This window comes from Lithobates pipiens, unplaced genomic scaffold (assembly GCF_037356315.1).
Source record: "Lithobates pipiens isolate NorthernLeopardFrog02 unplaced genomic scaffold, aLitPip1_a1.2 Scaffold_18, whole genome shotgun sequence".
NCBI classification, from domain to species: domain Eukaryota; kingdom Metazoa; phylum Chordata; class Amphibia; order Anura; family Ranidae; genus Lithobates; species Lithobates pipiens.
Window position 1 is genome coordinate 618,068,741 of NW_027507758.1, and position 15,494 is coordinate 618,084,234.

Consider the following 15,494-nt stretch of genomic DNA (forward strand, 5'->3'; position numbering starts at 1 on the left):
CCAGATGGAATCTTGAATTAAGTGAACTAACCATTATGTATTTAATCATGTTTTTATATTTTTTCAGAACACGTCATCAAGAAAGCCTCAACGGATCGTCTCACTTTATCTCTATGTTGGAAAATGGAAGATGAGGACATCACAAGAGATTGTGCAGGAGAAAAGACAATGAGCTCAGCTATGGATGATGGACTTCACAGTGTGGATAGACCATCAAGTCCCTCTAATGCTGAGCAACCTCGTACTGTGATAGATGGTTCCGGAATTCAGGGGCGGGAGACATTTTCCGGTCCTGAACGTGGGGAGAGTTTTAGCTCTTTGTCTCATCTTTTCTTACATCAGAGCAACAATCTAAATTCCTGTCCTGAGTTTGGGAAATGTTTTACACGAAAATTAGGACTTGTTCTACATCAAAGTTCTCACACGGGGGAGAAGCCGTATTCCTGCCCTGGGTGCGAGAAATGTTTTTCAAAGAAATCAGACCTTGTTAGACATCAAAGATCTCACACCGGAGAGAAGCAGTTTTCCTGCTCTGAGTGTGGGAAATATTTTTTATATAAATCAGAACTTGTTAGACATCAAAAGTCTCACACGGGGGAGAAACCGTATTCCTGCCCTGAATGCGAGAAAAGTTTTTCACAGAAATCTGACCTTGTTAGACATGTGAAATCTCACACAGGGGAGAAGCCGTATTCCTGCCCCATGTGTGGCAAATGTTATATACGGAAATCAGACTTTGTTATACATCAGAGATCTCACACTGGGGAGAAGCCGTATTCCTGCCCTGAGTGCGGGAAATGTTTTTCAGAGACGTCCAATCTTTATGCACATCAAAGGACTCACAAAGGAGAGAAGCCGCATTCCTGTTCTGAGTGTGGGAAATGTTTTTCTCAGAAATCAAAACTTGTCACACACCAGAGATCTCACACAGGGGAGAAGCTTTACTCCTGTCTTGAGTGCGGAAAATGTTTTCCGGAGAAGTCTAGACTTTACAGACATCAGAGGATTCACACAGGGGAGAAGCCGTATTCCTGTTCTGAGTGCGGGAAATGTTTTTCACAGAAATCGGACCTTGTTAAACATCAAAGGTCTCACACAGGGGAGAGGCCGTTTTCTTGCCCAAGCTGCAGGAAATGTTATCGACATAAATCAGACTTTGTTAGACATCAAAGATCTCACACGGGGGAGAAGCCGTATTCCTGCACTGAGTGCGGAAAAAGATTTCCGGAGAAGTCCAGCCTTTACAAACATCAGAGGATTCACACGGGGGAGAGGCCGTATTCCTGTGCTGCGTGTGGGAAAACTTTTTCACAGTCATCCCATCTTTACGTACACCAGCGGTCTCACACAGAGGAGAAGCTGTGTTCCTGTCCGGAGTGTGGGAAATGTTTTGCACAGAAATCAGACCTTGTTAGACATCAAAGAACTCATACATGCGAGAAGCCACATTCCTTCCATGAGTAAGGAAAATATTTTTTTTTCACAGATGTCCCATCTTCACTGACATCAGAGAATTCACACGGGAAAAGCCGTATTCCTGTCCTGAGTGCAGACATTTTTTTCCCACAGATATCAGACCTTGAAAGACATCAAAGATTTTAAAGAGGGTAGAAGCCGTATCCCTGTCCTAAGTGCAGTCAATGTTTATCAGACTTCACAGACATCAGAGGAGAAGCCGTATTCCTGTCCTGAGTGTGAAAATGTTCTACATTGACATCAGACTTTGTTATACATCATAGATTGTATCCACTTTAATAACAGGCCTTCTGGAACTTTTTGTTTCAAAGTTTAAATCAGTATTTTTTGCTAGAATTTTACTTAGAACCCCCCAAACATTTTTTTTTAGCAGAGATCCTAGAGAATAAAATGGTGATCATTTTAATATGTTATTTCACACAGTATTTACGCAGCGGTCTTTTCAAAAACAATTTTTATGGGAAAAAAACAAAACGCTTTTTTTTTCTTTTTTTTTTTTATTCTACTCAGTAAGATTCTTGTTATTAATAGATTCTAATCAGTTTAACTCTCAGAAACTTTTTCTTCATTCTTAACATCATTGTGGCAAAGTCTCTTTTTCATTTCCCAATCTCTCTTTTTTTTTTTTTACCTTCTTACCCTTTTTCTTTTTTCCTTTTTAAACTTCTCATTATAACTTATTTCAATTTAATATTTTTCCATTAAAAAGAGAAGACCATACAGATTCAGAGAAAAAAAAGAAAAAACAAAAAACAAACAATAAAACTAACATCTACTTGGTTATCTTTGCCAAAAACAAAACGCTTTAATGAATTAAAAAAAAAAAAAAAACACACAATATTTGCCCCAATTTTTTTGTATAATGTGAAAGATGATGTTAAGTCAAGTAAATGGATACCTAACATGTCATACTTTAAAATTTTGCATGCTCGTGGAATGGCGACAAACTACGGTACTTAAAAATCTCCATAGGGGACACTTTACATTTTTTTTAGGTTACTTGATTAGAGCAGGGGTCTCAAACAGGCGGCCCTCCAGCTGTTGCAAAACTACAAGTCCCATGAGACATTGCAAGGTTGACAGTTACAAGCATGACTCCCAGAGGCATGATGGGACTTGTAGTTTTGCAACATCTGGAGGGCTGCCAGTTTGAGACCTCTGGATTAGAGTAACAAAGGAGGTCTAGTGCTAAAATTATTGTTCTTGTTCCAACGTTCATGATGATCCCTCACCTGTGTGGTTTGAACACCATTTACATATGCGGGCATGACTTGCGTATATGTGTTCGCTTTTGCGCGCAAGGATGAGGCACTTTAAAAATTAAATAATCTTATTTATTACATTTTCTTACTTTTTTTTTACTTTTGCTTAAAAAAAAAATATTTTAATTATTTACTATGGCCCGGGAACAGGAAGTGGCGGCAGACGTCGTTCCAGTCCTCCAAGGGCATAGAGACGAGTGGCGTCTCCATACCCAGCTACCAATCGCATTGAATCGTTCACGTGTTTCACTGATGGGTCAGGTAAGCCCAGGCCCACCCCCCCTTCCGCCGCTTGATCCTGCGGCGAATCTGCCAACTGGTTCACTTTTATCAAAAAGAAAACCAGCCAAAAAAAAAAAAATACCAGGGTTATGGCAAAAGTAGTAAAAATACATCAATAAAAAAAGTAGCAAAAATATGTCAAAGTAATGACGTATTTTTATTATGGGCCAGTCGGCAAGTGATCTTTCTAGAGTGGGGGGGGTCAGCAACGAGTAGATTGTGATCTACCAGTATATCGCGGACAGGTGATTGATGGATCATGGTCTGGACTTGCTCACCCCCCATCCCAGAGCATCAAACAGAGTGCAATGCAGAGGGACTACTTGTAAAGTTGGAGCTTGTAGTAGGGAGCAAGAGCTACAAAATCCGATGCCTCCTCTGTAGTGCCAGCTCCTGTCCCATGCGGAGTGATACCAACTGCACTCCACCTTTTATCCCGGGTAGTGGTCTCCAGGGTGGTGCCAGTAGCAGGAGAGAAGAGGAGATCTTCAGGTCAGTGTGAAGCAATACACTGGGCATAATAATATAAGGCTGCATTCACACTGATGCACTGCGGTTTACCCACACCGCGGGTCCAGTGCAATGTACCTGCAGCTTTTCTGCGGGTTAGGTGAACTTAGCCATAGACTTCCTGTGGGTTTGGTGCACTTTCTGAAGGCAGGAGTTTTGGTGCACTTTCAGAAAGTTCACCAAACCAACAGGATATCATAGAAGTCTATGGCAAAGCACTACTAACCCAGACGCGCTGTGCTGCACCCGAGATGCAGGTAAACCGCAGCACATCAGTGTGAAAGCAGCTTTATAGAGGACTCAGAACAGCAAGGGTTAATTTATATTTGTCGTTTAGGGGGGGTTGTAAAACCCCATAATTAAGATGTGCTTTTACCACCCCTGCCCCAACTGAAGCCCCTTTAGCTGCAGTAGCCAGGGGTGTACATGTCACAGTCGCAACAGGAGTTATACACCCTGTCATGGTTGGTGGATGTAGAACCTGCCAAGCATGACCCATTCAAGTGAATGAGGCCACTCTGCAAATGCCCTGCAACCTTGTATAGTGTAGCAAACAAGGGGTTAAAGCAGGTAGCGTTGTGTTGCTTTCTCGCCACCTGCTTTAACCCCATTGGACTCCGCAGAAGCATTCGCAGTTGCGGGACGCTTGCAGAGTGGGCTCCTAAGGGTGCCGCTGCCGAAGACAACTATGGGCTCATTCACAAGTGCAGCAGGCACTGCTGCTGTTCTGAAAAGCAATCCGAGTGACCTGATTTAAACCCATGATTTTCACGCAATGCACGCGATTGTGACACGGTAGCATGCCTCCCAAATTTTTGAGATGCGAATGAGGGACACCTATCAGCAAACGTATGCAGGCATAGGACACACCCCTTTGCCACTCCCCCTTTAAAGGAGAATTGTACAAAAAAAAACGAGATTGGTTAAACCCACAAGTGCTTCTTTTACCACTACTATTCCTTTATATTGGCTTTTGGAATTTACAAATGCAGCAATTTAGAATTGGATGAAGGGTTTAGCGCTGGGAAACACTTTTTGATAGATAAAAAGTGCGTTTTATATACATCTATATAGATCAGACCAAAAGGAGGGACAAATGAGGAGGAAAGAGGGACATTGCTCCAAATCAGGGGCAGTCCCTCGAAATCAGGGACAGTTGGGAGCTATACGGTAGTACCACAATTAGAGGTTTAAATCAGTTGTAAGGAGGCGACACTGAGCCTGGCGATCTTTGACTTTTACCATGTTGTTCAGGTAGATCTCCACCTCTTTAAGGTTGCTTTTGAGTGTAGAAAATGTTTTTCCTTATAACTCCGTGGCATCATACATCATGACTACTGTTCAGCTTCCTCAAGACAGTATAAATAAAGAAAAATTTGAGTACCATCCTATCAGAGATGTTTCTTTTTTTTAGTCTTCCTTTCTCCAGGATGAAGACTTACCTAGCTCAATAAATCTGAGGTGCGAAGATTTAGTGATGGGCCTCTAACAGTGTCTCCTCGAATATAGCTGATAGAGAGATTTTAACCAGCTAAGTGCCAATTTTTACTACCAGGTGGTCTTTCTTTGACGTATGTGTCTTACATGAAGTATGATCCTGCTTGCTTCTCTATATGGCAGTGATGGCGAACCTTGGCACCCCAGATGTTTTGGAACTACATTTCCCATGATGCTTATCCACTCTACAGTGTAGGAGAGCATCATGGGAAATGTAGTTCCAAAACATCTGGGGTGCCAAGGTTCGCCATCACTGCTATATGGTATCTGAGTCTTGTTTGCCATTCAGCTGTCTCCCTCCCTGTGAAGTGCCTGTATTGCTATGCTTCTTTGGTGTAGCGTCCGCCTTAAAAAGTCCTTTCTGCCCTTTGTGTTCCTACTTGGTCTCTTTACCTACAGCCATTGTGCATCCACTGCTCCCCCATGGTCAGATCTCAGCCAATCGCCATTTCTGAGTAATCAGCTGAAGTGCAGTATGCTCGAGTAGGGCTGCGCGATGCATCATATTGTACATTCCAGCCACAGGGGTATGGCCCATGATCAGTAAAGCCTACTACACACTATGAGAAAATCGGAAGAACACGTGTCCGATTTTTCACAAACATGCGTATCATGATGTAATCAACAATGGTATTAAAGCGGGAGTCCGCCATTTTTTTTTTTTTTTAAAAAGCCAGCAGCTACAAATACTGCAGCTGCTGACTTTTAAAATAATGACACTTACCCGCCCAGCGTGCCCGTGATGTCGGCACCCGAAGCCGATCTCTCGATCGTCTCTCGGGTGCTGCCGCCGCCATCTTGGGTATGGGAATCAGGAAGTGGAGCCTTTCGAGTCGCGCTGCGCAATAAGGATGGTCCCCGCTGTCTCTGGGATCCGTGTGTTTCCCAGCAGGCAGCGGGGGACCTTCGGAAAGGGGCGTAGATTCTGCGGAAAGGGAGCGTACCTTCTGCAGAATCTACGCCGGAAACGGGTGCAGTTACCTGTACTGTACAGGTACCTGCACCCCCCTCCCCCCTGAAAGGTGCCAATTGTGGCGCCGGAGGGGGGGAGGGTTCCAATGAGCGGAAGGTCCACTTTAGGGTGGACCTCCGCTTTAACTTGTATGAAAATTCTTGCTCAACAAAGGCAAATGGAGCTACAGTGCTGTGAAAAAGTTTTTACCCCTTCCGTATTTTTTTTTTTCCCCGCATATTTGCCACACAAATTTAGATCATCAAACACATTTTAATAAGAAAACCAGAGTGAATACAAAATGCAGTTTTTAAATGATCATTTCATGTATTAAGGGAAAAAAAAAAACTGTCCACACCTGCCTGGCCCTATGTGAAAAAGTAATTTCCCCCTAAACCTAATGTCTGGTTGTGCCACCCTTGCAACCTGCAATAAAGCATTTGCAATAACTGAAAATTGGTGTTTTACATCACTGTGGGTGAATTTTGGCCCACTCTTCTTTGCAAAATTGTTTTAATTCAACCACATTGGAGGGTTTTACAACATGAACGGCCTGTTTAAGGTCATGCCACAGCATCTCAATTGGATTTAAATCCAGACTTTGACTAGGCTACTCCCAAAACCTTCATTTTTGTTTTTTTTTGCCATTCAAAGGTGGACTTGCTGGTGTGTTTCAAATAATTTTCCTACTGCATAACCAAATTCCGCTTCAGCTTGAGGTCAGGAACTGATGGCTGTATATTCTCCTTCGGGATTTTCTGATAGAACTCAGAATTCATGGTTCCATCAATTATGGCAAGTCATCCAGGTCCTGAAGATTCAAAGCAGCCCTAGACCATCATGCTACCACCACCATGTGTGACTGTTGGTATGATGTTCTCTTTATGAAATGCTGTGTTAGTTTTAGCCCAGATGTAACGGGACGCACACCTTCTTCCAAAAGGTTCAACTTTTGTTTCATCTGCCCAACAGTATTGGGGATAAGTGGAATATATCCTTGACAATTGTGAGACGGGTGTTCTTTTTGGTCAGTAGTGTCTTTGGCAGTCTCCCATGGATGACATTTTAGCCCAGTCTCTTTCTTATTGTTGAATCAAGAACACTGACCTTAACTGAAGCAAGTGAGGCCTACAGTTCTTTAGATGTTCTGGGGTTTTTTTTTTTTTGCCTCCTGCATGAGTTGTCGTGGTGCTCTTGGAGTAATTTTGGTAGGCCAGCGACTCCGGGGAAAGTTCACCACTGTTGCAAGTTTTCTCCATTTGTGGATAATGGTACTCACCGTGATTCACTGGAGTCCCAAAGCCTTATGCCCTGTTCACACAGTCGGAAAAGGTCTGATCGGATTATATTGTCGAAAAAACGGTCGTGTGTGGGCTTTATCGGACTTTTTCAGTTGTAAATTCCAACGAAAAAAATTTGAGAGCAGGACAAAAAAAAATCAGATCAGACTTTTTCTGATCGTTTGTAGAGAATTCCGACGGACAAAGTGCCACGCATGCTCAGATCAAAGTACGAGACTAAAGCTATTGGCTACTAGCCTCTACGTAGTCCCATCGTATGAAACGAAAGTCGCCACGTTCCGAACGAGAGGATTTTCTGACAACTTTGTCCGATCGTGTGTATGCAACACCAGTTTCGGACAAAATCCGTCAGAAAAAATAAGACGGATTTTGTGGTGGGAATGTCCGACCTTGTGTACAAGGCATTAGAAGTGGCTTTGTACCCCTTTCCAGACTGATATGCGTCAATTCGTTTCTCATCTGTTCTTGAATTTCTTTAGATCGTGGCATGATGTGTTGCTTTTTGAGATCTTTTAGCATGCTTCACTTTGTCGGACAGCTTCTATTTAAAGGAGAAATACAGCCAAAGCTCATTTGACTGTACTTCTCCTATTTATCACAGGAGTGCAATTCGTTCTGCAATCCTGTGACCCGTTTGCAGCAGAGAGTGGGCTGGAGTCTGTTCTCTGCTGACGTCAGAGAGTCTGCCAAGGCTCAGCATCATCACGACCATGGAGTCGGGATCCACCAGATTACTGGACCGACACCCAGCACAGCCTCTCAGCGAGCCGCTGAGAGCCTGAGCCGGCAGCTCCCACCCCATCCACAGCACATCGCTGCAGTAAACGCATAGAGGGGAGACTGTCAGTCAGCAGCTCTCTGCTCACGGAGCTGTGAGAACTGAGAGATCGGCGGTGTGTAATCGCTCGTTTCCCAGTGTAGAGGCGCTGGGGGACCGATGCAGCATCCACCTAGGTAAGAAAAAAAACATACTTCCCTTTTAAGTGATTTCTTGATTCTAAAGGTCTGGCAGTCATCAGTGTGGCAAGTGAAAATTAACTCCGCTTTCCAAAAAATGTGGCTAATCAGTCATTCATGATTTAGCAAAGGGGGAGCAAATACTTTTTCACAAGGTATGCAGGAGCTTCCGAGTGCGTGCGCCAATGACATACAGTACCTTGCAAAAGTATTCACCCCCTTGGCTTTTTACCTCTTTTGTTACATTACAGCCTTTAGTTCAGTGTTTTTTTTAATCTGACTTGTATGTGATGGATCAGAACAACATAGTCTAAGTTGGTGAAATAAAATGATATACATAAAATTATTTTTCAGAAATAAATAAACTGATAATTGGCATGTGCGTATGTATTCACCCCCTTTGTTATGAAACCCATAAAAAGTTCTGGTGCAACCAATTACCTTCAGAGGTCACATAATTAGTGAAATGATGTCCACCTGTGTGCAATCTAAGTGTCACATGACCCATCATTACATATACACACCTTTATGAAAGGCCCCAGAGGCTGCAACACCTAAGCAAGAGGCACCACTAACCAAACACTGCCATGAAGACCAATGAACTCTCCAAACAAGTAAGGGACAATGTTGTTGAGAAGTACAAGTCAGGGTTAGGTTGTAAAAAAAAATATCCAAATCTGTGATTATCCCTAGGAGCACCATCAATTCTATCATAACCAAATGGAAAGAACATTCCACAACAGCAAACCTGCCAAGAGACGGCCACACACCAAAACTCACGGAGCAGGCAAGGAGGGCATTAATCAGAGAGGCAGCACAGAGACCTAAGATAACCCTGGAGGAGCTGCAGAGTTCCACAGCAGAGACTGGAGTATCTGTACATAGGAAGACAATAAGCCGTACGCTCCATAGAGTTGGGCTTTATGTCAGAGTTGCCAGAAGAAAGCCATTACTTTTAGCAAAAAACAAAATGGCAGGTTTTGAGTTTGCGAAAAGGCATGTGGGAGACTCCCAAAATGTATGTAGGAAGGTGCTCTGGTCTGATGTATGGAGGAAGGTGATCTGGTCTGATGTATGGAGGAAGGAGCTCTGGTCTGATGTATGGAGGAAGGCGCTCTGGTCTGATGTATGGAGGAAGGTGATCTGGTCTGATGTATGGAGGAAGGTGATCTGGTCTGATGTATGGAGTAAGGCGCTCTGGTCTGATGTATGGAGGAAGGAGCTCTGGTCTCATGTATGGAGGAAGGCGCTCTGGTCTGATGTATGGAGAAAGGCGCACTGGTCTGATGTATGGAGGAAGGCGATCTGGTCTGATGTATGGAGGAAGGCGCTCTGGTCTGATGTATGGAGGAAGGCGCTCTGGTCTGATGTATGGAGGAAGGCGCTCTGGTCTGATGTATGGAGGAAGGAGCTCTGGTCTGATGTATGGAGGAAGGCGATCTGGTCTGATGTATGGAGGAAGGCGCTCTGGTCTGATGTATGGAGGAAGGGGCTCTGGTCTGATGTATGGAGGAAGGCGCTCTGGTCTGATGTATGGAGGAAGGCGATCTGGTCTGATGTATGGAGGAAGGCGCTCTGGTCTGATGTATGGAGGAAGGGGCTCTGGTCTGATGTATGGAGGAAGGCGCTCTGGTCTGATGTATGGAGGAAGGAGCTCTGGTCTGATGTATGGAGGAAGGCGCTCTGGTCTGATGTATGGAGGAAGGCGCTCTGGTCTGATGTATGGAGGAAGGCGCTCTGGTCTGATGTATGGAGGAAGGCGCTCTGGTCTGATGTATGGAGGAAGGCGTTCTGGTCTGATGTATGGAGAAAGGCGCTCTGGTCTGATGTATGGAGGAAGGCGCTCTGGTCTGATGTATGGAGGAAGGCGTTCTGGTCTGATGTATGGAGGAAGGCGCTCTGGTCTGATGTATGGAGGAAGGCGCTCTGGTCTGATGTATGGAGGAAGGCGCTCTGGTCTGATGTATGAAGAAACGCGCTCTGATGTATGGAGGAAGGTGCTCTGGTCTGATATATGGAGGAAGGTGCTCTGGTCTGATGTATGGAAGAAGGCGCTCTGGTCTGATGTATGGAGGAAGGTGCTCTGGTCTGATGTATGGAGGAAGGTGCTCTGATGTATGGAGGAAGGTGCTCTGGTCTGAAGTATGAAGGAAGGCGCACTGGTCTGATGTATGGAGGAAGGTACACTGGTCAAATGAGACTAAAATTTAACTTTTTGGCCATCAAAGAAAACGCTATGTCTGGCGCAAACCCAACACATCACATCACCCAAAGAACACCAGTCGGGACTGGGAAACTGGTCAGAGTTGAGGGAAAGATGGATGGTGCTAAATACAAGGATATTCTTGAGCAAAACCTGCACCACTCTGTGTGTAATTTGAGGCTAGGTCGGAGGTTCACCTTCCAGCAGGACACACTGCTAAAGCAACATTTGAGTGATTTAAAGTGGAAACATGTAAATGTGTTGGAATGGCTTAATCAAAGCCCAGACCTCAATCCAATAGAAAATCTGTGGTCAGACTTAAAGAGGAAGTAAACCCTGATGAGTTTACTTCCTCTTTCATTCCCTGCAAAGGCAAAGCATAATGGACTACTATGCATCGCCTAGTAGCCCATTATGTGTCACTTACCTGACACCGGAGCCAGCGAAGTCGCCGCTGTCCCCTGTAGTCCGCCGCATCCATCTTGCTGGTGGCGTCTCGCAGCTCCGCCGCTGTCATTCAGCGGAGCCGCGATGACGTCACTCCCGCGCATGCACATGGGAGCCGACACGCGCGGCAGATCCATTGTTGGAAATGCCGCGCTCAGTGCGCCTGTGCGTCGCTGTCTACAGCGCATGCGCCGTAGACAGCGGTGCCTGTTTTCAGGCAAATATCTCCTAAACCGTATAGGTTTAGGAGATATTTCTTGGACCTACAGGTAAGCCTCAATCTAGGCTTACCTGTAGGTCAAAGTGGTTTGTAAGGGTTTACAACCACTTTAAAGATTGCTGGTCATAAGCGCAAACCATCCAACTTGAAGGAGTTGGAGCAGGTTTGCAAGGAGGAATGGGGCAAAAATCCCAGTGGTAAGATGTGGCAAGATCATAGAGACTTATCCAAAGTGACTTGGAGCTGTGATAGCCGCAAAAGGCGGCTCTACAAAGTATTGACTTAAAGGGGGGGGGTGAATAGTTATGCACATTTACTTTTCTGTTCCTTTGGCCTATTTGTTGTTTGCTTCCCAATAAAATAATAATAATAAAAAAAACATCTTCAACATTATGGGCACGTTCTGTAAATTAAATGATGCAAATCCTCAAACAATCCATGTTAATTCCAGGTTGTGAGGCAACAAAACACGAAAAATGCCAAGGGGGGTGAATACTTTTGCAAGGAATTGTAACTGGCTGCACGCAGGGTGAATATCTCTTAAACAGTGCAGGTTTAGGAGATATTCATTTTACCTACAGGTAAGCCTTATTATAGGCTTACCTGTAGATAAAAATCACCAAGTGGGGTTTACTACCCTTTAAGAGTAACAAATATGCAAAAAAACTAAAATAAATAAATCAGGAAGGGGGCAAATACTTTTTCACTGCACTGTAGTAGAGTAGTGTTGTGTCGTTTTTTTTTAACTTTCAATCATTCAATTATTTTCATAGGCTTACTGTACACATATGTGTGTTTCTGTCTTTGTGCTGGGAGCATGAGCGATCAGTCACTGTGAAGCCCATCCCTGCGTTTCTCTCTCTCTGTGAATTTATAGGAAAGATACATTGTATCTCTCTCTTTTCAGAGAGCGATAAATAAACTGTGTGTAAAAAAAATAAAAAAAAATAATAATAATAATAAAAAATACCCAGACCAAGGCTTGATACAGGTCAGTGCCAGGGTTTGTGTTTGGGTCAATTAAGCATTTTTTAAATTAGTATCAGTGTCATTATGTGTTTTCGATAAGATAAAAAAGCAAAATGCTCACTATTGTTTCTGGACCCTACAACAGGTATAAACAACAAATAACATACACACGCTTTATTACCAAAAGTATTGGGACACCTGCCTTTACACGCACATGAACTTTAAAGTGGTTGTAAACCCTTACAAACCACTTTGACCTACAGGTAAGCCTAGATTAAGGCTTACCTGTAGGTCCAAGAAATATCTCCTAAACCTATACGGTTTAGGAGATATTTGCCTGTAGACAGCGACGCGCAGCCGCACTGAGCGCGGCATTTCCAACAATGGATCTGCCGTGCGTCGGCTCCCGTGCGCATGCGCGGGAGTGACGTCATCGCGGCTCCGCCGAATGACAGCGGCGGAGCTGCGAGACGCCACCAGCAAGATGGATGCGGCGGACTACAGGGGACAGCGGCGACTTCGCTGGCTCCTGTGTCAGGTAAGTGACACATAATGGGCTACTATGCGATGCATAGTAGTCCATTATGCTTTGCCTTTGCAGGGAATGAAAGAGGAAGTAAACTCATCAGGGTTTACTTCCTCTTTAATGGCATCCCAGTCTTAGTCTATAGGGTTCAATATTGAGTTGGCCCACCCTTTGCAGCAATAACAGCTTCAACTCTTCTGGGAAGGCTGTCCGCAAGGTTTAGGAGTGTTTCCATGGGAATGTTTGGCCATTCTTCCAGAAGCGCATTTGTGAGGTCAGGCACTGATGTTGGAAGAGAAGGCCTGGCTCGCAGTCTCCGCTCTAATTCATTCCAAAGGTGCTCTATCGGGTTGAGCTCAGGACGCTGTGCAGGCCAGTCAAGTTCCTCCACCCAAAACTTTTACTTTTTGCTGTAATAAATATTCCTCAAAAATATATATAAAAAACACATTTTTTACTCAGTTTAGGCCGATATGTATTCTTCTACTTATTTTTTGGTAAAAAGAAATCGCAATAAGCATATATTGATTGGTTTGCGTAAAAGTTATAGCATCTACAAAATAGGAGATAGTTTTATGGCATTTTTATTATTATTATTTTTTTTTTTAATTAGTAATGTCGGTGATCTGCAAATTTTATTGTGACTGCGACATTAGGGCAGACACATCGGACACTTTTGACACTATTTTGAGACCATTGTCATTTATGCAGAGATCAGTGCTATAAAAATGCACTGATTACTGTGTAAATGACACTGGCAGGGAAGGGGTCAAACACCAGGGGGCGATCAAGGGCTTAAGTGTGTCCTAGGGAGTGATTTTAACTGTGGGGGGATGGGCTACCACTGACATGACAGTGATCCCTGCTCCCACTGACAGGGAGCAGTGATCACTGTCGTGTCACAAGGCAGAATTGGGAAATGCCTTGTTTACATAGGCACTTCCCCGTTCTGCAGCTCCGTGACACGATTGCCGGGAGACCGGTGGACATCGAGCCCACGGGCACAGTCACCACTGTATGCGGCGGGTGCGCGCCCGCTAGCCCCGCCAATTAAAGGGGACGTACAAGTACGCTCATTTACCCACCTGCTGCCATTGTGCCGACGTATATCGGCGTGCAGCAGTCGGCAAGTGGTTAAGTCAAAAACATGTAGCGGAATACATTTTGGCCAAAAATGATAAAGAAATTTGTTTGTTTGTTTTTTATTGGATATGTTTTATAGCAGAAAGTATAAAATATAGTTTTATTTTTTCTTTCAACATTTTCTTTTTTCGTTTGTATCACAAAAACATAAAAAAAACAGTAGTGATCAAATATCACCAAAAGAAATCTCTATTTGTGTTATAGACATTTTGTTTGGGTACAGTGTTGCATGACCACGCAATTACCAATTAAAGTAGCGCAGTGCTGAATAATCAAAAAATGGCCTGGTCGTGAAGGGGGTAAAATCTTCTGGAGATGAAGTAATTAAAAGCCATAATTGTTATTATAGATATTGTAAATGGGTCGTGTTTCTGTCTAGCACCAAGATTGTGGTTTTGCACGCTGAAAAAAAAAATCTCTATGCCGGGTGAGGCGAAGAACACCATCATCATGTATTAGTGGCAGCGCGGTGAGAGCTGATCAGCCATTTGTCACATAGTGGTGGCAGTGGTCGGGATCTAACACCTCTGTTGTTAATTGGCGTACATTTTATCACACTCGCCACAATTGATTATCAAAAAAACATTCTCTGCTGCTCCTAAGAAAGATTTGTTGGGTGTCTCCCATCCAGTTCCTGGTAGCTACTTCCCATGTGTGATGCCATGGAGCTGAAAGGAAAACAGAAAATTGATTGCCCATAACTTACAATAGTTTTTCTTTCCTGACTGTATCCAAGAGAGTACAAAGAGAGCCACCAGTTCCAAGCATGAACGTGCCGGTGAGATGTGAGCATGTAGCTCCCGCCACAACGCGTTTCATGCGAATGCACGTCTTCAGGGGATTATTTTTTTATATTTAGAGGATTTGCAGCAGTTGACCAAAAAAAATAAAAAAATGCATGACTATATATGTATCTGACAATTGTTCCAAAAACTCTTGCAAGTTACATTTTCAAAAAATCCACAGAGGGGTACAGCATTAATTATAGCAAAACATGGTGAAAGGATTTGGTTGAAAGTGAACAGTAAGGCCTCCGGAAATTTGAGATAGGCTGCATGCCTAGAAAACCTCAAACCTCAGAGCACAGTATATACTGTATAAATGATGTAATAAAATGCAGCGCTTATTTATATATATATATATATTTATTATCAATATATAATAATAACAGTATATATTGTGATCAGTTACACACACAATGAATATAAAAATAGTCCACCAAGTGACAAAATTGTGTAAGTATCGATATAAAATATCCACCAAGTGAAAAAATGATGAAGAGTACAATTCAAAAAGTCCTGGTATCAATGAGTATCAGAGAAATGGACATCTCAAAAACATCAATAAGGTAAGTGACATCAAATGCGAAGAAAATTGCATGAAGGCTTAACGGAAGTAATGGGGCTTATACCTCTTAAGTCAAACAGGCTTATCGCGATAAAACAACGTATATGGAAAACCATCAGAAATCCTGGGCAGATCTTTGAATCGTGTTGGTTAACATCGAATCCACAGCGTACAGGCACATGAGGCTCAAAATGGAAGAAGGGAAAGCCAGAAGATATTCTTTGCTCACACGTTGAAACCAAAAATCAAAGAAAGGTTCTACATAGTGTGATATTGTTTAAAAATTGCATTTATTTAGAAAAAGGAACAATGGAACACTCATATAAAGTGCATATAAAGCTCATAGAAGGACATGAAGAGGCGCAGTAATGTTGGAAGAGGTCGACCCGATGCGTTTCGTCT

At 43.4% G+C, this 15,494-nt stretch overlaps 2 protein-coding genes across 3 annotated transcripts in view; both read left to right on the plus strand.

The window, feature by feature from the left end:
- LOC143989417 (uncharacterized) overlaps positions 1-4,910 on the plus strand; it is a 47,313-nt gene extending 42,403 nt beyond the window's left edge. Inside the window, exon 2 of one of the 2 annotated variants that reach the window (XM_077489535.1) lies at positions 424-4,910. In XM_077489535.1, coding sequence (XP_077345661.1) covers positions 424-1,464 — 1,041 coding nt within the window. In that variant the 3' untranslated portion in view covers positions 1,465-4,910. Of the gene's footprint in view, positions 1-67 lie in introns of both variants that reach the window. The other variant, XM_077489534.1, reaches the window with a different exon arrangement.
- The window catches only part of LOC143986844 (uncharacterized), a 247,655-nt gene that overhangs the window by 48,225 nt on the left and 183,936 nt on the right, over positions 1-15,494 (plus strand).